The sequence below is a fragment of the Topomyia yanbarensis genome, chromosome 3 (genome assembly GCF_030247195.1).
Source record: "Topomyia yanbarensis strain Yona2022 chromosome 3, ASM3024719v1, whole genome shotgun sequence".
NCBI classification, from domain to species: domain Eukaryota; kingdom Metazoa; phylum Arthropoda; class Insecta; order Diptera; family Culicidae; genus Topomyia; species Topomyia yanbarensis.
The window spans coordinates 207,523,199-207,548,141 of NC_080672.1; the positions used below are offsets into that span (position 1 = coordinate 207,523,199).

Below are 24,943 nucleotides of genomic sequence, written 5' to 3' on the forward strand. Positions count from 1 at the left end.
CTAAAAGGAACAAAAATGATTCGTCGCTATGAAACGACGATAGAGGATTCTTTTTTTGCTTTTTTTTATTTGGCCTATTTGACAGGTATATCCCGGAATCAAAACAATGATGTTCCTACCACTGATGCCAGCGACAATCCTAATCTAGTGTTCTGTATCTACTCAAACACGATATGCGCGATGCTCTTTGCGCGTCAATAGAAAAAAGGGAATAACTTGTGTCGTGTTGAAAATTTTCACGTTTTTACATTTTTTAGAAAAGAAATGTATAGAATTCGCTCAAACTTTCAAGATTGTTTCCGAGGCCCGGAGGGCCGAGTCTTATAGACCAATCGACTCAGCTCGACGATTTGGGACAATGTCCGTGTGTGTCTGTGTATGTGTGTGTATGTAACGGACAAACTCACTCGTGTTTCTCAGCAATGGCTGAACCGATCTTATCCAAACCAATTTTAAATGAAAAGCCTATAGCCCAGACAGAACGCTATTAAATAATTTTTGATTCTTTAGTTTAGTTTGCAAGATATGAATGTTTGGTTTTTATTTATTTATTTACTGGTCTTCGAGTTCCTTAATTAATATTAATAATATTATAGAGTTCCTTAATTAATATTAATTATATGTTTAAAGGTAGTCTTAGTAATGCTAAAATCATATTTGTCAGCTACATTATTAAAATTACGACAGCATACATTGAACGCATTGTTTTGAGAAAAAAGAGTACGATACATCGGTAACCGAAAGAAACCAGTTCGTCTGGTGGGTCTAGGCGGTACGTTGAATCGGAGCTGGTTCAGCAACTCCGGGCTGTCTATATTGTTTCACAGAAGATCAAACACGAAGCATTATCCTCCGACTTGCAAGAGTCGGCAAACGTAGAAGATTGCATCGATGTTCATAGGGCGGTAGACGAATAGGATCAGTCCAAGGTAGTAACCGCAGAGCGTAACGAACAAAGTGACGCTGAATTCGTTCGACGCGGTTGATTTGTACAGCATGATAGGGTGCCCTCACAAGTACACCGTACTCGAGAATGCTACGTACAAGTGCGCAGAAGAGCGATTTTAGGCAGTATACATCGTTGAATTGTTGCGTGTTTCTTTTGATGAACCCCAATACGGCATATGCTTTGGTTGTTGACATTGTAATGTGCTGCGCGAAACTCAATTTGCTATCGAGAAGAATGCCTAGATCCGTAACTGTGTTTACACGGTTGATAATGCTTGTTGACATTCTATAATCAAACGTTGTTAAGTGCCTGTTACGACAGAACGAGATCACATTACACTTTTGTACGTTTACTTCCATCCCATTTAGTGTGCACCAATTTAGCAGCGAATCGATATCGGCTTGGATGGCACAGCAATCGACTGCCGAAGCAATTAGGGGAATTGGGGGTAAGACGGACATGTTAAGGTTATACTCAAATAAAACATAGTAAAATCATGTTTTTGTCAACATGAAGTACACTATGTTGTAGCTCCATATGTTGGATTTCGAGTGCCCAGAGGGATTATGTTACAAAAATCAACAAGCATCTTTTTTGAAAGAAATAGAAAACAAAGAAATATCTGAACTTTTTCCAGACTGCGGGTGAAACGGACATATGGTGGGGGTAAGACGGACATGTCGCCGAAAGGATGATCACAATACAAAATATTAAAATTTACTGTTTCTAACGGATGTTTTGGATAGTTTGTGGTTCTTCTTAATATATATGTTCAATTCGAGGTGAAAAATAACGTTTTGGGGTTCAAATTAAAGTTGATGCAAATGATATATTTTCTAATATCGTTTTTTCCGTTGTCATAAAGAGAGCTATACAATCACTTCCAATGATCAGACAAATCATTTATACAAAACTGGAAAGTTACATATTAAATACGCAATTGGTAACATCAGTTCTTCGATTACACATAGCCAGAATATGGGACCTGCACAAAGTATTCTACCTTTTCCAGGTCCTATGAATTCCGTATTCAGCCTCGGTCACATTAACGTACATCTTGCGGTCTACTACATGTGAGACTTCAGCTAACTGGATGGTTCTCCACGTTTGACTGCTAGAATTTCGTTTCTACACGCGAGACATTCATATAAGGATGAATCAATAGAATTAATCAAGACTGGCCGTCTTGCCCCACCAGTACACATATTTTTTAAACGCTTGCACTTATTTACTCGTATAAGAACTTACCTGTTATTTTCCTTGAAGATGTCATTTAAGAGATACATTATAGAAATAAAAGAAAAAATCCGCTAAAAAGTTGATTTTTTCCTCGACAAACTTTAAAATCAGAGACGTAAAAATTACATCCGCACGAAGATGCACTACTGATTATCAATGTTTACTTACATTTTTCGCTTTTAACAATATTCAAGGCCTACTGAGTGCTTCATAATTCAAGGATATCAATGAAGAGAGAGTACTCATATAATTCAATTTAACTTTACATGTTATATGCCTAAAATAACCATGTGTCCGTCTTACCCAACCTGTCCGCCTTACCCACAGTTCCCCTACACGAAAGAATTTCAGATTTTCCGCGAACATGTACATGGTCGATTTTAAGCAGTGGTAACGGTGGCTCCAACAATTCCACACAACTATTATCGCTAACAAACGCTAAGTCGAGCAGTCTTCCATTCACGTTCACTTTATCGTTAATTTGAAACACTACGTTGGTTAAAACAGACTCGACCAGAGATATTTCCTGTTCCGACGAAGCATTCAATGAATGTTTGAGGGTGCAAAAATCGCGTTTTTTTTTTAATTTGCTGCCGAAATTGCCGACATAACCAAACAATTTATATATTTTTAGGAAGCTTTTACGAATACCTTTCGAATATATAGATTGTTGAAATCGGACTATTATCAAAAGAGATATTTAACATTAAATGCGGACAAAAGATTTTTATCATATCACATAGCCAGAAATAAGACCAAAAACATTCAATGTATTATTAGTGCCAAAACGGATAATTTTAGGTCAATAGTATCTTTGGAGAATTTAAAGCATACAATATGCCCTTTCTTTTGGTATTGTGTGAGTAAGAGTAAGATATTTTCGTGAATTTTCTTGGAAGAGATTGTATTGAAATAATGCCTTCAGAAAATTTGTAGCTCTTACTTTTGCGAATAACTTTACTGAAGACATCAAATACATATTGCGAATACTTTAAAAGTTATGGCTTGTGGATTATTTATTTATTGTTCAATATAGTTATAATCCATTTGAATGAGCCCAATATTATTTCGATAAATCGAATTTCGTATTTCATTTTTCTATCTACAACCGCTAGAATAACCACCGAACAATTCCAAGTTGTCTAAATGGAACTTGATCACTTATCGGTGCAAAAAATTTCATTTACGCGAACCTTCTGACTTGTAACCATCGGATCGATCTGAAACATATCTCGGAAAATGAAAAGCGAAATGAATAACTCCAAGCAGTGGTGTAGCCAAGAGGATGCTTTGAGGATTAAACAACACCCCCCCTTCACACAAAAAAATAATTGGATTGAAGTTAAAAATTTATTGATGCAGACTGATTTAATTCAATATTACAATGATAATTATCTGATCAGTAGATTGATAACCCATTGTTTGAAACATCATGGGGACCTTTGAAAAAAATGTGGGAGTGCGATCCTGATCTGTAACTGATCTATTGGTCTTGAGCTCAATGTTGTCTAATAACATCAATATCAAATACTTGCCTAAAACATTCCAATAGAAACTCATTCCAGAGTTCTGAGTTCAACCATATTCATAAACATAGTTTGAAGGGGTGTACTGTAATATGGATTGGGGTCTTTTTAATAGGAATCGAACCTGGAATTGCTGGAACTGCTCACCGAAAAATTGCATAACTTCCAAGATCAACAAATAAAAATGGAATAGTACATGAAACCCAGCGGTAGGTTTCTAAATTATCATTCTAATCATCCACAACATCAAAAGTTAAATATGGCTAAAAGCTATGTTAGCCGTGTAAACCGTTTATCGACCAACTTAAACACATCACAAAAAGCTGCAATAATTGAACAACAACTAAGCCTTAGCGACTACCCTAAGAGTCTACGCCGCAGACTCATAAATCACAAGGATGAACACAGCGTTACACCAGCAAACCAAGCATCCGATATTCCGCAGCATACCTACCGTTCTTTTGCATACACAGGGGCGGCGAAAAACTTTACGCCCGAGTGGGTAGAAAACATAGGGTAAGGGGTCCATTAGTAACGATTTTTCCCTTTTCGCAATGCACACGCTTACATTACATTCACATTAAATGACGTTCGTTTATGCAAATGGTACATCGATGTTTTCAAATGTGTGTAGTGCGAGATACATGCGTTGAGCGTCTAATTTTTTAAAATGGTTCAAAATTTCGAGTGGGTAATTACCCACTCGGTTATTTTCGGTATGGGTAGTACTACCCATACTACCCACGCTTTCCGCCGGCCCTGTGCATACATACCACAGCTGACCAGCAAAACCGATAAAAACCTGAAAGAAGAATACCCGAACATACGACTAGCAACATACAACATCAATACAGTGGGACTTTCATTCTCCAAAATCAATGACACCATTGTCGTGTCCGGATGTCCCAAATGCTGAACTTACTCGTTCAAAGTCAATCACACAACTGACCAGCGTTGCCAACATTTTTTTCAAAAAAAACTGGAACATTTCTTGAAAAAAAACACTGGATGCTTGAAAAAACCTACTTTACTCTAGTAATATTTAAGTCAACGTTTTTTTCATATTGTTAAAAAAATATTAAAACGGTAGAATTTGATTGTTATTCTAATAGTTAGTCTAAATTTACTGTTTTGAAGGTTTAAATCTACACATCAACAAAATCCTTAATTTAAGAACATTTGCTAAACATGAGGATGCGCTCAAACCTTGCTTTAGATACCACTATAGCAACTAGCTGAGAATTCAACAAATCTTCATCAAAATCTTTGACACAATGTACTGCCACCTTTATGTTTGAGTAAAATTCATTTGAAATCAAATCAAAATGTACATTTGCGAACCGTTTTACTCACACGTGGTATAAAAAGGTTCAGGTTACGGTGGATCAAAATCTTATTCTGGGGCACTAGGCATCATCCTACAGCTTGCTTGAAAATTCTATGAATCAAGTTACAATTTGTGAGAAAAAGAAACTAAATAAATGATTATTTAAAAAAAAACTGGATAAAACTGGCTCAAATTTTAAAAAACTGGAAGATTTTTCCGATTGTCTGTTGGACTGGATGTTGTAATAAAACTGGAAGAATCCAGTTTAAACTGGAAGGTTGGCATCGCTGCAACTGACGAGCTTCATTCACCTCGCTTCATTATATCTGTCTCCGACCTATTCTCTCCACTCATTCAGTTTCAACTTTATTTTCGATCTCTCATTCTCTCCCTCTCAATCTCTGCTTTCATTTTATTTATGTATCATTTATATATTTTCTGTCGGGCTCTGTCTCAATCCCTACATCCTCCTTTACCTCTATTCTAATTTTGTACATGCGAACGGAATTGTGAGTTCAATTTAGTTCTTTGATACGCTCAAACACATACTTAATTTACAAAATTCATCAATTGGACACCTTAGCTCGAGATCGGTACAACCAAGTATAAGTAAGCTATTAATTTACACTGCTACTCATAGTGTCATACAAACGATTTTAGCATGCCAAACATATGTGGGGTAGGCATCAGTGCTTTACTTTAAAAATCTTTCATTTCTACTTAACAGAATCTGTAACAACAAAATATAAACAAATCTATGAATATGTAGACAAATTTGTACCTTCATAGATAATTCTGTACCTATGACAAAACTGGAGCCAACATCTTATGCACTCTGGTGAAACGAGAAAGCGATAGCGATTTCATATTTTCTCACTTTATTCGCCCGGTCATGTGCCACAAAATGTTACACGTACCAACGACCATGTGTAAAGGAAACATAAACAATGCCAGTATGTCTGCCTGGAGAGGCAACGCGAATGAAATATCGCTATACTGCATGGATGCATCTCGAGATCCATCATCTCTGAGAACGCGACATGCCGAGTGTTCAATTAATCGGTGTCGAAGCCCAAGCAAGCACCTTTGCAAAACGAAATGGCGATATCGTGTTAATTTTTTTTCTTCTTCCGCGCACCACGTGTGAAAAAAAACAGAAACAGTGCCAACGTGCCTGCCTCCGAGAGATAACTCGAACTCCAACTCGTTTTTTCACAAATACCGTCTTCCATTTCTTTCGTTCTGAGAACACTACACCCGCGTATTCAATCCATCCGTTGACGAAAGTTTCGGAAACCCAACCCCAGCAAGACTTTCGCAAAATAAAATGGCGATAGGGATTACATTTTCTTTCCTTCTTCCGTGCGCCGCCTTAAATAAGATAAAAAATCGAAAACATTCCAACATGCTTGCCCGGAGAGCAATAGACCTTTCTCGTCAAAAATTTATATATGATAGGATGCTTCATTTTTTATCCCCGATTCGTTACTGCCTATTGCCGCGATGATTTGGTACCTGTAACTATTGAAAAAATCAAAAATAGTGCAAGCTGCTCATTTAACCCCATATTCTGAATACCTATCTTGCCTTGTTTCCCCGTATTTTTACACCATTTGGATGAATTTCCTGTGGGGAATACTAAAAGGATTCCAGATCTGCATATAAATTAGTAAATCTGCAGATTTTGCATTTTTACTGCAGATCTTTTGCAGATTACAAATATTTAGCAGAACAAAGCCTATGCCAGCCAATTTATACACCAGCCTTCAACATTTTTGATCATTTAAATTATATACATACTACATTTCTACGTCAAATTTATTGAAGATTTTTGTAGCAATCTGCAGACTTTTATATTTTTACTGCAGGCTATTGTTTAAATAGACCTGGCATCACTGATGCTGAAATGATTCATTCATATACCTGTCAAAAACATAGAGCATTGTATGGGCTGGATGTTGTTGGCTCGAATCAAAACTTGTCGAAAGTAAACAAAGTTCATTTCATATCGTCAACCTGGCGCCCAGGTGGTGAAATCAACGGGGTGCTTGAGCGATGCCAAAAAAATTTTATTTCCAGATTAAATTTTACTAAACTTCCCAGTTTAACTAAGCCGGAATGCTGGCTGGATCTAATTCGTATTCCGGCTCCGGTGACACAACCGATTCAAGTTAGAATGTTTAAGGGGTACCATTTCGATGCGGCTTACCCGCATAACCGAGGCCCGGGCGAGGTGGCCACCGACCCGCCGTCGGAAGCAAGCGAACCTGTGATCCACTCGTTTGCCCGGCTTACTCAAACATAGGGGCTATCCCTAGTTTAAGTCCGACTGAGCGGTAGCGAAGTCGGACAGCACGCGCAAAATCGATGTGGCGTAGCCACATTGGGTGCTGGACACAAAATAAAATTGGCAACGCTAACAAAATGTAAACACAAATGAACACTCCGGATGAACCTATCGTCAATTGACATTTCGACGAGTTTTGATTCGAGCCAATAATATGGGCCCATTGTATGAAAATGTATAACCTCACTTTTCTGACAGTTCGGTGTGCTTGTTTACCTAAGACTTGTCTACATGTACTTTAAAATTTACATTACTTGAATACTTTCGATGCTCTTTGAAAGAATATCAACTCAAGAGGGTGGTATATGCTGAATCGTAAGATCGAGCATTGGGCTATAAAACGATTGCTTTCTGGATGATGGATAAGGATTTGTACACATTTGTTTGTTTGCTCGTGGGTTAAGTCCTAACAAGATGATCCGATTGATTACTCATTTTTAGGTGGTGAAGTTTACTTGAACTTTATAGGTAACGAATTCGGTCAATGATAAGTTGTTGAAATGATTTTGATCGTTCAATACCCATTTCGAAGAACGTTTCCATGGGTCAGAATGCCTACCAGCGTATGATAGCTGCAAACATGAGGACAACAAGGTTATCACTTTCGAATGGAACAATTATTTATTATTCGTGTTCAAGTTCCATTACAGGAAAAGTTTCGTAGATTATCGCATTGTCGTTGATTTAGCCGGCAAATGCAAAATAGTGCTCGGCACTGACAATAAGGAGTAAGAAGGATTTGATAGGAGTGATAATAATGCAAAGCATTATACATTCTGGAAGAATATCAGGGAGGAGAAATTATATGTAAATTTATATTATATCCCGAGTTGCCATCATTTTGGCACCGCAATAAAGCTATCTGCAACTGCTGTCTTGTTCGAATTGGCACGAAATAACTAGGCAGCGAATGATAATTTTCATAGTCAATTTATTTACTTTTTCGGAAGGATAAGTAATTAGTATGTTGTGAATATATGTGTCGCCGGTGCCGTGTGTTATGGTGGTACGGAACGGAACCGTTGGTCAGCAGACAGTCCTTGTCGTACTGGTCATAGATGCGACGTTTTTTCTCATCTGATAGCACTTGACATGCTTCAGAGATCTGTCTTAACGCTCTCTACTTAGCGCAGGATACGCGAAACCGCTGCTAGCTTTCGAAAGAAAATTCTTAGCTTCTGCTACTCTATCAGCCTCTCTCTCGACTGAGGACTACAATTTCGGTCGATAAAATTATGCTATGAAAATTGTACTTCCTGGAATTTCATCTAACGAGATCAATTCATTGTGAGGAATTTCGCTGCGTTCCAATATTGCTTGCCTCTGTAGGTGATAATGTGTGTGGATTCACTTCAGCAGCCAGCTCTTGTTTTGGATAATTTTGGTATCTTATTCTGCTAAATAAATCATCTGCCTAAAGTTTCTACGTTATACTACGGTCACTTTAAAAAACGCCCTGCTATTTAATCTTGTAGCTCTCGGCAAGTCAGTCCTGGCACTCTTCTCGACTATTCCTGGCACTATACCGCTGACGTCACACTTATGACGGTGATCAAACTTGGCGAGAGCGGCAGTGGTTTCGTCGGAATTGGTCACTCGACAAGCAGTAAGTGCAAGGACTCTGCTACTTATGCCTGAGCCCCTCATTGAAACCTTCGTCCTGCAAGAGTGTTAGCTTCTTCCGATACCGGAGCGTATTGCTGAACCGAAGCCGTCTGCTACTGGCTAAATTCAACCCAAACATTTGAAACATTTGAAAAGGGTCTAACTGCCAAACGTAAACCTTGAGAAAAAGGCAAAAGAAGTTTTGGTCGAATTCATTATAATTCTATTTATTTGTGTATATTGTTTACATCAGACACTCCCCTTAATTCATTGAGTACGTATTTCACTGCCTTTATAATCCTTTTGGAATCAGTTACAATAATCCTTTATTATCATTTTATAATAAGCGTATTGCTAGTTAGGACTTTTATATCAGCCGAGCCCTTTGATAATTTGTTATAAAATCATTATCAAAATTCTTCATAATCCATTGTTGCGTTATGTTTATACACAGGGCCAGATAGATAGTTTTTAACTGGAAGGTGACGTGTGGATACGGAAAAAACCTAATGTCAATTGCAGCCAGGGGGAGCTGTCAAATGCAGCCAAAGGGAACCGTCAAATGTTGGGTTATTAACCGTCCTTATTTTAAAGGACATGTCCTTATTTTCGAGGTTTTTGGAAAGCGTCCTTATTTTACTTCAAATGTCCTTAATTTTAGTCTCAAACCTTGGCATATACAGGGTGGTTCAACATGAAGTTTTTAACAGGGCATTTTCTAGTAGGTAACGGGCCCATATTATTGGCTCGAATCAAAACTCGTCGAAATGTCAATTGACGATAGGTTCATCCGGAGTGTTCATTTGTGTTTACCTTTTGCTAGCGTTGCCAATTTTATTTTGTGTCCAGCACCCAATGTGGCTACGCCACATCGCTTTTGCGCGTGCTGTCCGACTTCGCTGCCGCTCAGTCGGACTTAAACTAGGGATAGCCCCTATGTTTGAGTAAGCCGGGCAAACGAGTGGATCACAGGTTCGCTTGTTCCGACGGCGGGTCGGTGGCCACCTCGCCCGGGCCTCGGTTATGCGGCTAAGCCGCATCGGAATGGTACCCCTTAAACATTCTAACTTGAATCGGTTGTGTCACCGGAGCCGGAATACGAATTAGATCCAGCCAGCATTTCGGCTGAGTTAAACTGGGAAGTTTAAAGTAAAATTTAATCTGGAAATAAAATTTTTTTGGCAACGCTCCAGCACCCCGTTGATTTCACCACCTGGGCGCCAGGTTGACGATATGAAATGAACTTTGTTTACTTTCGACAAGTTTTGATTCGAGCCAACAACATCCAGCCGTAGGTAACGGGTACTAACTGCAAACTGTTATGCTATTGTAGTTTAGTATTGTTTGCCATTTCATAATGGAACGACTTACACTGGCTCACCATCTTCAAATTATTCAACTATATTACGAAAATCTGTGGGAAATAAGTTTAATACACTCCGACCATAATATGGTCGACATAATCGGCCAACTGATTCAACTATTCGCCATACAACCAAAAAGTAAGCGTTGTAGTTCTCGTTATTGGATGATTACCCGAGCAAATACTCATGGGTTCAAATACCACATAGCCCCTTGAAAAGACCTTAAACATGGTCCGTGCCAAAATTCACAACCATCAAGACACCATAAAATGGTCTCAATAACCAATAAATACACCAACCTATGGTATTTTATATGGGATCTACCGGACCATGGTGATGGTATTTTCATGGGTTGAACCCATTTCAAACACCCATGCCAAACCCCATGAGCATGGGTGTATTATGGGCTTTTCGTTTCGGTAGCGAACAAATCGACCACATCCAGCACGCAGTGAAGAAAACATAGCGGCGGTGACATCCCCAAGCATTGGAAATCAATATTACTCGAGTAATTAGCCAGATACCACTTGAAATGCTCGAATCCGTCATCAAAAATTGGACCAGTTGAATGGACTACCTAAAGCGCCAACATGGTCAACATTTAAAAGAAATTGTTTTCAAACAATTACTGGCAAAAAATGTTCTTTCGATTGACAAATAAACAATTCGCGATTTACTCCATTTTTCAATTTTTTCACAACAATAAAAAAATATCATGACGAATCACCCTGAATTAAATTATTCAGATCAACTTTATTCCAAGAGAATTAATTTCAATTCCTTTCAGCGATTTTTTTTGTTAATGCATACTCTCTACGACTCATGGCAACCAAAATTTGTTTTACTCAGAAATAACCAAAATTAGTTGGATAGCTCAATATGAGGTTTGGCCAAAGTGGTATCTTCGTTCAAGATTGGTACTACACCATTCTAATTTGTCTCGATTGAGATTCAACGTTCCAATTCAACTGTTGGAAAATGAGACAGAATTCTGGCTCAAGTGACATAACTGGCATAAAATTTGTCCTTAATTTGCTCTCAGTCCATTTGGTAACGCTAGTCAAATGTAGCCAGTCCATTTAAAATATGTGAGGAAGAAAGAGTGGCTATGCAAGACAAGAGATCAAATAAACAGAAAAAAAGAAAAAGAAAACATCTATCCACAGGTTTTGTCCCAGGATTTTAATAGAGAACATGAAAATTCGATTTGTTTGCATTTGGCAGTAGGCCTTTTTCAAATGCTTGGCTAAAAATTCCTTACTTCTTCAATGAATCATGTACAAGAAAAGTAAAAATGTTAAATTTATCGAAACAATGTATGATGCCGACTTCAAATAAAAAATTACAGCTGAGCGACCTTGTTTGGAAAGTGTTAACATTTGGCAGCGAACCAAACCAAGTTTCTCATACTATGATCGAATTAACAAAAATTCCAAGACCATGTAAACAATCTCTCTGAACTGTCAAAAAAGTGAGGTTAAACATTATCATGCAATGTTCTCCACCGAGAGGTTCACTTTAGTTTGTTTACATAACCAATGAACTTTGTACCGCCACTCACCTAGGGTAGGATCCGCCAGGTCTGTCCCCTGTTTTTGAACCAATTCTGAACCAGCTCGTGATTGGACAAAAGTGACATTGGCAAACGTTCGACTTGGAAACTAAAACTACTAAAGGGCTGCTTGGAAGTGTTGTCGTATTGTGATATAAAACGTAAAACGACGTTTGTTTACCGTTTTGTTTTTTTTTTTGTTTTCTTGAGATTCCGCTTTCTTTCCATAACGTCCGTCTGTAATTATGAAGTGCAAGGCATTTTCTGGCAGACGAATTCAAACATATTATCCAGAACTGAAGTTCTACAGGTTTCCGAGAGATCCGGTAGCGCGGTGTGCGGATTAATGCGGAAATGTCTCTTTTCGAAGTCTAACCGAGTAACTGACTATTTAGCCGAAATATGAAAATTATTTCAACTTCATGTAAAAATTGGCTTTGTTCCAGCGCCGAGTAAATTGGGAGTATTGTCTATCGCGAGATAATATAGCATTTCGTCGAGTTGTTGCTATATGGGATACACACGACTGCGGTCGAAACAAAAACAAACGTCAAAATGCTTTCTCACTCGCACTGATGCAAACTAGATGGGCGCGTAATTCAACGCACGGCCCGGTGGCGCATGGCTGAAAAGTCGCAATGTGGATTTAAGAAAAGATTCGCAATACTTTGGGCAAACAGTGAGAAAGTTATCCTGGAAATCGCTTGTTGTTCTTCTTTTAGTATTATCGATACAGTTGAATTTTACAGTTTTCAACTGCATCAATCATCGGTGTAAATAGGAGCGTGTTATTTTCTACTGCTATTTTCTCCGAAAAAATCACACGAAGTACTGGAACAAACCTAAACACCTATACAAACTACACAAAAATTAAGCCTTGCAAAAAAGTAGTTTTAGAATATTTAAACCAAATGCGAACAGAGAAGATTGATCTTGTGAATGAGGTTGCTCGACTCAGAAAGCAACTTACAAAAATGAAGAGAATGGAAATATTTTTCGTAATGGCCAACAACAAATATATATTATTTTGCTTTGCTGTATGTCGATGGAAGACCCGTAGTGATCATTTAAATGCGGATATAAAGACTAAATAATTGATTTTTCCCGGAACGTGAAATTGATACATAATATAGAATATTTTAATCAGAACAATTTAAGTTTTGGACACGACTGTAACAAAACAAATATTTTGGCAACATTTGGTCGAGTGGGGGTATGTCGTTTTCAGCAGGGATTAGCAAAATATAAGAAGAAGCCAGCTGGCGGATCCTATTAAGTTCTACAAGATGACGACACGAATGAACTCATGATGAATGAAGTTCATGTTTGACAATTCTCGGTGGTTTGTTTACTTTGTCAGTTGCGTGAGTTCGAGTGCAACGGGTGCTCATCTGTCACATTCGAACTCACGTAACTCCCATGTAAACAAACCACAAAGAGTTGTCAAACGAAGTTCATCCAGCTCATTTTGTGGGGTTATGTCGGTTGATGTAAAACCTAATCCTAGCCACTCACACCTTCATTTGACGCGTTGCCAGGAACTCAAGCAAAAATATACAAAACAGTGTTGCCCAAACACACATTTTGAGTCCCACCATTCTTGCAAAGGTAAAAAAAATACTCAACATTCTTGCATTTTTCAAATTTAAAAAATCCATTAAAAAATCACGATAGCTCCAAATAGTCTCATTTCAACGATAATATTCTTAAAAATGTGTAGTCTTTTGAATAAAAATAAGAGAAAAGGGGGTTAGGTCGGACGAGAATGGTCTATTTCGGGATACTGAGAGGCAACGCAATTTCCATATTTAATTTTTTTCGCTCTTAAAACCGATAATCTCGTGTTCAACGGTGATAGCGAGGTTCATTTTCTCTCTTTATCATGCCATGAGTGAAAAAAAGCCATGCCAACATAACAAGAGATAAACAGAAACCAATCTGGCAACCAAACAAACACACATCGCAAAACGAAATATTCGTTTTTTTCCCACACTGTGTGATACAGTTGACACAATGCAAACTTTCCTGTACGAAAAGGCGAGCAAAATTCATTCTAGCGATACGGTGAGCCAACACGGGTTAAATTTATGTCCTCCTCGCTCACCAAAACCGACACCGCTTGTTCAGATGGAGTTGTGGTAGCTCAAGTGCTTGTGCGGAACAAAAAGGAGATAAAAAATACTTATGCTGTTTTCGGTTTTAGAATCGAGTCGCCCTAGGTTCGCTCTAATGTTTATAGTTTCCATACAAAAGTGACAGCTCCGAGCGAACCTAGAGCAACTCTGATTTAAAAACGAAATCAGTATTAATTTCCTTCATCTTTAGCAAACCTCGTGAAAACAATAATCTAATGGAAACCATGCCGACCACCAACAAGGAACAAGAAAACATCCATAGCAAATGCAGACTGAACTATAAATTCATGCTTTCGTTTTATATTTCATGATCCTCTCTGGGGCAATACATAGTCATATTTCGAATTCTCTCTCAGAAGACTTACTCGTAGGAATGCCCTCCCGGGGGCAGTACGTAGTCATATTCCAAATGCCCTCTCGTAGGCATGCCCTTGCTCGTAGACATGCCCTCTCGGGGACAGTACTTCAGTACCCTCTCAGGGGCAATGCTTCAATTTCCCTCTCAGGGGGATAACAATTGCAATACCCTCTCGGGGGCAATACTCACAATGCCCTCTCAGAGGATTGTATTTCAGGTACCTTCTCGAGGGAAATTTTCCTTTCACATACTTACTTATTTACCGAACTGCGCCATTGTCGTGTCCGGACGTCCCAGATGCTGAACTTACTCGTTCAAAGTGCATGCTCTCTTGGGGGCAGTACTTCAGTACCCTCTCAGGGGCCATGCTTCAATTTCCCTCTCAGGGGGATAACAATTGCAATACCCTCTCGGGGGCAATACTCACAATGCCCTCTCAGAGGATTGTATTTCAGGTATCCTCTCGAGGGAAATTTTCCTTTCACATACTTACTTATTTACCGATCTGCGCCATTGTCGTGTCGGGACGTCCCAGATGCTGAACTTACTCGTTCAAAGTCAATCACACAACTGACGAGCTTTATTCACCTCGCTTCATTCTATCTGTGTCCGACCTATTCTCTCCACTCATTCAGTTTAAACTTTATTTTCGATCTCTCATTCTCTCCCTCTCAATCTCTGCTTTCATTTTATTTATGTATCATTTATATATTTTCTGTCGCGCTCTGTCTCAATCCCTACAACCATCTCCGAGGAAAACCAATACAACGTCATCTATAGCATACCCAGTTTCAATTGCAACGCATGCTACTTAGGAATGACAACAAATAGGTTAAAAACAAGAATCAACGGATACAAAAAAACTCTACAATGCGTGGGACAAACTTCTTTCTCAAGGCACCAGCAACACCGATCCGATAACATCAAGACAAAGGACAGCACTTATGGACCACAGCATTGCGTTTGATCACAGGTTCGATTTAAAACGAAGCAAGATTGTAGACAGCCACAACAGAAAACAGTCACTAGCATATCTTGAAGTTTGCCACATTATTTTCACCGAAAATAGCATAAACAAACGAACCGACACACAGGGACTAAGTACTATATACGCAGGAATTATTCACACATTAAAAAACTCAAATCAACAAACACAATCCCGATAGACAAGAAAAATGCTATAAAAACTTGAAACACAAACACCAATGTGACAAAACTATGTCACATTGGTGTTTGTGTTTCAAGTGAGTGTGTGATGGTCAACAGTAGCAAGTGAGTTGTTCGTGGTCGCAATTCGATTGGATTTTTAACCATGTAAAGTGCACCCATGCTACGATAGTTAACGACATAGTGTTTTCTCGCTCGAGCACCTATTTACGGAACATAGTTGATTATTCCATCCTACCACCGGTGATGTGAAATTATCGTTTTGTTTTACTGATTTTGTCTTCGGTATTGACGCTGTGCTGAGTTCATCATTCCACCATTGTGTAACAAACCATCTTAATCACTCACTTGAATGAACACCAACAGAGCTCTCACTCGTGCTGCTCTGACAAAAATGGGTAAAGATAGTAAGGATAAACAAATGCTTGCTGTGCCAGTGGGATCCACCAGTGGCGAAAATCAAAACAAAAAACGATCACGAGAGGATTTGGACCGAACCGACGACGATGTTGAAAGTTTTGATCAGCTGTTAATTCGTATCACGCAGATGATTGATGATGGAAATGCGAAGATTGAGAGGAAGATCGATTGCAGTAATGCGGCTCTCGTCAGTGAAATATCAACCCTGCGTCAGGAGGTGAATCAACAAGATCGACTACGCTCGGGATTTCAGCGGATTGAGTGAATCTCACGTGAAAACAACAGAGGAAGTGCGCCGGCATAGAGATACGGCTGGTAAACTGCTGAAATCGAATGATCTCATTCTCACAGGTGTACCCTATAGCCCTACGGAAAAAACAGATGATTTCCTACAAAAAATATGTACAACTCTTGGGTTTATACTAAACGTCTGGCTCGAGTTCCTATTGCCGCCGGTGCAACACCGCCAATCCTATTTCAATTTGCGTTCAAAGCGGCGAAAGATGAATTCTTTCATCGTTATTTCGCTACGAAGAAATTGAGCTTGCTTCATCTTGGCTTTGGTGTTGATAAGCGCATTTATTTTAATGAAAATCTTACCGAAGCTGCACGAAACATCAAGGGAGCTGCACTGAAATTGAAGCGTAGTGGTCATCTTCAGAACGTGTTTTCCAAGGACGGAACTATCTACGTGAAACCGCTCGAAGACATTCCGGCTCAACCTATCTTCGATTTGGACCAGTTAGCAAATTTTGGTGGCCGAAAATAAACCCTTCCTTGAAATTTCTTATTTTCCTACCAACAATATTTCCATCATTCCATCCCTACTTCATCCCATGTTATCTTCCTTCCTGAAAGTTAAAACGATGTTACGCAGAAAGTGCTCTACGATCCATTAGGACGTTGCTGTGGTCGCTGTTGTTGCTGTTGCTGTTGTTGCTGTTGCTGTTGTTGCTGCTTTCACCAATCAATATCACCGATATCGTTGTGCTTTAGCTATAATTTTCAATTGAATTTGCGATCCAAAAGCCACATTCTAGGTAGAAAAATTAGAATAATGATGATTTCAAATGTTAGTGATATACATGTTACCCTATTCATAGATTTAGCGTTCTCTTCTCTCCTGTTCTCCTTTCAGCTCGGCCGGCTTATATATTTACGATTGATCTTGTTTCTACCATTCGATGATGTTGGTTAATCATTTTAATGATAATGCACGTGCGCAAAGAAGTGTTGTTAATATTCCACGTGTGGTTATGAATGTTGCTTTACGTGATGATTGTATTAATCTGTGTCATATAAATGCACAAAGTCTGTGTGCTCGACGTTTAAGCAAGCTCGATGAATTCAAAATTTGTTTCACGAACAGTAAAGTTGACATAGTATGCATAACGGAATCATGGTTAAACGAAAACATAAGCGATGCAACAGTTGCCGTTGATGGTTACTGCATTCTAAGAAACGATCGTACTACCGGTCGCGGTGAAGGAATCTGCATTTATCATAGGTTTGTTCTGGATTGCAAAGTAATTGCTGGTTCTGGAAATCATGCGGGTCAGGGTGATGGTGACCGAACTGAATATTTATTTATTGAAGTTCGTGTGAATAACGATAAATTTCTTCTAGGTGTAGTCTATTCTCCTCCAGAGATCGATTGCTCTAATATCCTTGATCAGAAACTCTCCGAATTGTCACTTGATTATGAAAAGATTGTTGTGACAGGTGATTTTAAGACAAATTTGAAAAAAGTTAGCACCAAAACTGCTCGTCTCTGTGAAGTTCTAGATAATTTTGGCTTATTTTGCATTAACAATGAACCTACCCACTTTTATCCCGGTGGAAGTTCATTATTAGACCTATTGATAACAAATGACATAAACTTTGTTCTCAATTTTAACCAAGTGTCAGCCCCTGGTTTCTCCCATCATGATATGATTTTTGCATCTCTCAATATAACTCGCAACAGTAACAACCGTTCTAACATGTATAGAGACTATAATCGAATCAATTTTCTGGCATTACAAGACGCCTTGAATGTTATAAATTGGTCTTTACTTTATAGTATAACCGATTCTGATTTAGCTCTCGATTTCTTCAATAGTCATATTGTTCAGCTCTATGATAGCTTCGTACCATTGCGAGCTCTTCGACCTAAATCCAATGCTCCATGATTCAATAACGAAATCTTGAATGCAATGATTGCCAGAGATACTGCATATCGCCTATGGACTTCTAGTAAAAGAATTGTTGACCGGGTCCAGTTCAAAAGACTTCGTAATAAAGTAACTCAACTCGTTAATAAAGCTAAATCGAACTATATGACCTCTAACTTAGAATCATCTAATTCAAGTAAAGAGCTTTGGATGAAACTCAAAAATCTAAACGTTACTGGTGGCACGAAGAACTGTGCAAAGTTCGATAACACTGCAGACGAAATTAACGTATTTTTTGGTGACAACTTTACACAAGATCCTGAACCTGAATCTATACCACCATCAAATTCTAATGGTTTTCTATTCACGCCGTGCAATGAGCTGGAAGTCTCTAATGCTATTTTTTCGATAACTTCAAATGCCATCGGTATGGATAATATCCCACTAAGGTTTATAAAGGTCATTTTACCGTATATCCTCACCCCAATAACGTACCTTTTCAATTTATTCATTTCAACTGCTAAATTTCCTCGAGCATGGAAGACCGCTAAAATAATTCCGATACGAAAAACACCTGCCGGATCTAGCTTGAATAATCTCCGTCCAATCAGCATTTTATGTTCACTGTCCAAAGCATTTCAAGTTTGAAACTCAAGTGCAAGCCTATATTCAACGGTTTAATCTCCTCAGTCCGTACCAGTCTGGCTTCAGATCTGGACACAGTACCACCTCGGCGCTTCTTAAAGTACATGATGATATACACCAGTGTATCGACAAAAAAGGTGTTGCCTTTTTGCTTTTGATAGATTTCTCTAAAGCTTTTGATAGAGTATCTCACGTCAAATTGCTTCGGAAACTATCATATCAGTTTGGTTTCAGTCGTGATGCTGTTTCTCTCATCAAGTCATATTTGAATTCACGTACACAAGCAGTAGAAATAGGTGGAAGCCTATCAAGTCCAATTAATATTTCATCAGGCATACCTCAGGGATCCGTTCTAGGACCGCTCTTATTCGCGTTGTTCATAAACGATTTGCCTTCAGTTCTAAAATTCTGCTTAATTCATATGTTCGCAGATGATGTACAACTGTACATTTGCTCAACTGATTCCAACTTAGAGGACTTAGCCACACTTATCAATTCGGATTTAAAAAACATTTTGGAGTGGTTCTCGAGTAATCTGCTTCCCATTAATTCGTCGAAAACTAAAGTCATGTGTATTTCCAGAAGGCAGATTCGTACCGTGTTACCAGATATAATTATCCACAATGAAAAAATAGAATACGTTGCCAAAGCTCGCAATCTAGCTGTGATATTCCAATCGAACCTTGAATGGGACTCTCAAATAAATGTTCAGTGTGGGCGCATCTATGCAGGATTGCGACACTTGAGACTTTCAGCGGGAATGCTTCATGTTTCTACGAAACTTAAGCTGTTTGAATCACTTCTGTTACCCTATTTTTCTTATGGTTTGAAATTGATTTTGAATGCTTCAGCTGCTTCTTATAATCGATTAAGAGTATCATTGAACCATTGTGTTCGATGGGTTTACAATCTATCTAGATTTGCTAGCGTAACCCACTTACAGCGGCAACTGTTGGGATGTTCTTTTTATAGCTTTTTCCAATATCGATGCTATGTCACTTTATATAATATTATACACAATGGTCCAAACTACCTCCTTGACAAGTTGCAACCTTTTAGAAGCACTAGAGTCCGCCACTTTGCTCTTATACCTCATAACTCTTCTCATTACAACGGCACTTTTTTCGTTCGTCCAGTGGAATCTGCTTCCAATCCGAGTAAAATCTCTCAATTCAATAGCAAGATTCCGTCGTGAATGTATGGCCTGGCTAAATGAAGGGAACTAACTCGAGTGAAATGAGCGACAAATAGTGGAATAAGGTTCACATGTCTGTTTTTAGTTTATAGTTTACAAATATTTTTTTTATTTAATATGAAAAAGTTTGTGGTGTGAGCAACGTGTAAACCGATTGTAGAAATTTTATAAGGGTGATCCCTTACTCTGCAAGTATAATGAAATACAAATACAAACTAGCAGAAAGAGATTAGGCAAACAGATAGACAGGGAATTTTTTAAACCGTATACCAGCAGACTAACAATTCGATGCAAAAAAAGAAAATACAATCGACCGCAAAAATATCGACACACTTGCACATTTTTCAGACGCCATTACATTTTTACCTAGACGATTTGATGTTAGAGATACACACACACACACACTTAAAAGCAAAACGAAATAGCCTCTGTAAGTCTAACACACAGAAAAAACTCCCTAACGCAAAATGAAACAAAAACCGAAAATTATATAAAAATAAAATTAATGTTAGATTCCTTGAAAAAAGGTGGAATAAACCACCGAAACGTCGGAGTTGAAACGATTCATCGTTTTTGCTGCTACCATAGACTGAATATCCGAAAAAACCCCATTCATATGGTCCTAATAAGATTATGTAAATAATGAAGCATTTGAAAATTTTTAGTAGAAGTGACGAAAGGTTATCGAAAAGTTTCGTGAAAAAGAAAATTCCAGTAATGATAATGATTATCCCTAACGGGTTTCGAGAGTTTTTTATTTGTTCTTTGGCATTAGGATTAGGGATAATAATTCAGATCAAAGATACTAGTGGGAAGTCATTTTTAGAAAGTCGATATCGAAGTAAAGTTTGAACTATGCACGCATGTACTTCAGAGGTAGCAAGATATCAAGAGCTGAAATTTCAGTGCTTAGTTCTCAGCCGCGTTAGGAATTTGAGTAAACGCTATTGAGTATGAACTTGAAATCCAGTCGAAAATTTGTTTCTCGAATTTTTTGAATCAGCACAACATATATAACCCCTTAAGGAAAATTCAGTTTTCCCTACACAATGCATTCATTGAAGAACTTATATATGTTATTAACGGAGCATTAGCAATAATTCGTTTGTATTTCTATTTTATGGGCCATTTTTCCACTTTTCCATTAAATTATATCAACTAGTACATAAAAATGGATAGGCCGCTATTTTTAAACAAAAATATTCACTAAATAATGATAATACATATAGTTGAGATCAATTATATTGTCTATTTATTGATGTAGATTTCTATTTTATATTCTTCTTAATGAAAGTTAACGATGAAACGTCCACTTGTTCAATAATGAAAAAATAAATAGAATCGGACAACAAACCATTGAGATATTACCTTTTGAAATAAACAATCCAACTTTTATCCATTTTTTTTTAATTTACGCATTATATTTAACATTTGGTAGGCAACCCTATTTTCATATTTTTTCAGTGCACCATATAAATAACACTTTTTGAACATTATATTTATGTAATTAAATGGTAAGGTTTTCCTTTAAAAACCGCGACACTTATAAACGATCTAAATAGTCAATGGACAAACATGGATTTACGCTTGAAGTCTAGTAGAAAACCCATCTATGACCGCATACCACATCCGAACCGTTATAAATTTCGATTCCGTCAATGAAATATTTTCAAACTTGCAGGGGATATACATGATTACTATATCTTTCAAATGCCCTGTCCTAAAAAAGTAGACAAATATTTTTTGTTTATAGAGATAGGACCAAACCCGTGGGTGTTTGATGGTGCCTTATGAAACGTGTCATAAAACTTCAAATTGCAATTTCTCTCGAATCTCTCGACGGATCATTTTGAAATTCACTGAGAAGATGCTTGGATATTGTATCTTTCGAATGCCGTTTGACAAATTTATGGTCATTTTTTTGTTAATAACGGTTTTAGGAACACCGTGGGGGAGTAAAGGAAAATTTCAAAATCGAATTTGCATTTTTGATGCCAAATGACATTAAAATGCATAAAACGTTGAGATTTGATGAAATCTCGAAAAAAAAATTTTTGACAAAAATTGACTTTTTTGGACTTTGGCATATTTTTGTCTTTCTCATATAGAAAGGTTATGCAATCGCTCTAAAAATCGTCAAACTAATCCCGGCCCACAGGGCCGCGTGTCATATGCCATTCGACTGAGTTCGTCGAGATCAAAAAATGTCTGTGTGTGTTTGTGTGTGTATGTGGTAAAAAATATCACCTCTGTTTCTCAGAGATGACTGGACCGATTTGATTTGATTGCACTTCTGGTTCCGAAGTTACGGGTTGATAAGTGCGTCCTCACAGCGAATTCCCATATAAACTGAAATGAAAAATTCTCAAAGGGGGGAGTAAGGGAAAATTTCAAAATCGAATTTGCATTTTTGATGCCAAGTGACTTTAAAATACACAAAACGTTGAGATTTGATGCCATTTCGAAATTTTTTTTTGACGAATATGGACTTTTTGGACTTTGGCATATTTTTGCCTTTCTCATATAGAAAGGTTATGCAATTACTCTAAAAATCCCTATTTTTGAGGAGTTGCTACTTTAAAATTAAAACTAGTTTAAAATTTCTTAACAAGTTGAAAATTTCCGGCAGGGTCCGGACCCCTCGAATTTTCCTCCTTTATCCGCCGCTGGTTTCAAGCGATGTTTCAGTGTCGACACATAGTATCTCGAGATCTTGGCTGTCGATCCATTGTATGTATGTATGTAATCGTACTGAATATGTAATATACATTTCCATCATTGCATTGAACACAACCAGCCATGAAATGAGAATGGCACAATTGCATCACTAGGTGGATTAAAACAGGTTTTTAGTTATGATGATGCCCTATCATGTATTTTCAAGTATTCAAAAAAATTCAACATTATTCGGAATTTTGTCCAAAAATCTGTGAACTTTTTTGTGCTTTTACAATACTAGTAATGATACATCTGTTATATTCCAATTTTTACATTGAATAGAACGAGAGTATTTTTTTTTTGTATAGGCTAAAATGAAACTAGGTTCAGTAGGGTGAATAATTATGTTTGCGCCTTTCGATTATCTACTACTATTTCCAACAGTACAGTCTCCCAAAAAGAAAAAGGCAAGTATTTTTGTAACGAATTTGATGATCTATTACATAAATAATATAACATGCAAATAAAAATGTTCTTTTGAAGGATTTTTTAAAAGCACAACACAACACAAATACTGATGGTAGTGCATAGACTTTTTTATATACTGTAGGTATGAATCTGAACAAAAAGTAGATACAGAGCACTAGATTAGGATTTTCGCAGGCTTCAGTGTTAGGATTTGTTAGGATTGTTTTGATTCTAGTATATACCTGTTAAGCGGATGGGCATAGCGTAGTTGGTAAATCAATTGCCTTGTACGCAGCTCACATGGGTTCAATATCCAACCCCGCACATAGAGTTAGAGATTTTTCTCAGAAAGAGGCGAATAACCCTAAGGTTAAAACCTCTATATTCAAAATTTAAAAATAATATCTGTCAAATTGGCCAAAAAACGCAAGAAAAAATCCTGTATCTTCGTTTCATAGCGACTAATCATTTAAGTTTCATTTTGCCAGCAAAACAATTCTCGGCTTATGTATTCTCACTAATTAAAAAGCACAGATTGTCTAACCTGTACTGAATTTTTAAAATTTTTCATTTCCTTGTGTGGTACATATATACAAACTCTTTCATTTTATAACAATAACAGTCGAAGATGTCCACCGATTACATTTGCTATATTGAATCTATTGATTTCACACATGATTTTTTGCAATTTGTAGCAGTACATAAAATTATCCGTCGCACATAAATATCAATACTTCAAAATTATAATAGCATACCATATAGATCTTTGTTTTGTGGCAGATTTCACATCATTTTTCTGTCTACCTCTCGTTTCTTCTGCTGAAAACTTTATGTATTGGACATTTTCGGTCTTGACTACATAAAAATCACAGTAGAATAAAAAGGACGGAAATGAAAAATATTCAAGCTCTGATTTTTGTGTACCAAAGTCTTTTACTGGAGAGACGCTCGGTACCTTGACAGATATATACCGAAAACAAAAAAAAGCATGCTTCGAAGTGAAAACAATGGGAACACCAGTGACAACCCTAATATAGTGTTCTGTATCTACTGTACTGAACGAATTTTTTTTAAAGCATTGTGATAAAGTGAATAGTGCATTTTTCTAAGTATAAATATTTCCAGTCCTTGTTAATAAGAAACTAGTGATCAAGTTTTAAACAGTTAATGGTTACCACAATTTATCTTGAATCACTTAAATTTAGAAAGGTCCAAGCGTATAATAGGTAAATCCATTTTTCTCTGAATTCCCTAGATTTTTAATACTTACAAAAGATTAGAATTTTTCACCGCTCAACAGTTTACAGAATGAAGAAGTCATTAAATATTATATGCAATCATCATTATATGCAACTAGACCAAGGAACAAAAAAGCATGTTACAGAATTCAATGAAGTAAATATCTTAGAAACGATCAATTATTGCATTCAAACCTGTAACTTTTACACGCAATACAAAACAAACATTTACACTAGAACGCAAACTCTTCGACAGATGTGAACCACTTTGTTACTATTTTGATTAAAATGTTGATACGCAAATAATTAAATAAAATATTTTCCTTCTATTAATACCGATAGTGGTTTCAGTATATTATGCAACCAAAGTTTTGCTTCCGTTTACATTTCTGCAACGTTTCAACATAGGGGTCCCGTTTCAAAGCTTCTGCTGAGATATTTTCCCAGTTTTCAAATGCGAATAACTTCTGTTGTATTGATCGAAATCGCAATATTTTTGCACTATCTGATCGGAAATATGTGCACGCATATTGTATTTAATTCCGTAAAATATACAATTACAGTAATGTTTCGATTATATCACTATGCATTTATATC

The 24,943-nt window shown here is 37.4% G+C and overlaps 1 protein-coding gene across 1 annotated transcript; it reads left to right on the forward strand.

The window, feature by feature from the left end:
• LOC131691217 (uncharacterized) lies at positions 1 to 24,681 on the forward strand. Its single transcript, XM_058977447.1, has 2 exons — positions 1 to 9,718; positions 10,289 to 24,681. Exon 2 carries the CDS (start codon positions 17,174 to 17,176, stop codon positions 18,158 to 18,160), a length of 987 nt encoding a protein of 328 aa, XP_058833430.1. The 5' UTR covers positions 1 to 9,718; positions 10,289 to 17,173; the 3' UTR covers positions 18,161 to 24,681.
• The last annotated feature ends 262 nt before the right edge of the window (positions 24,682 to 24,943 follow it).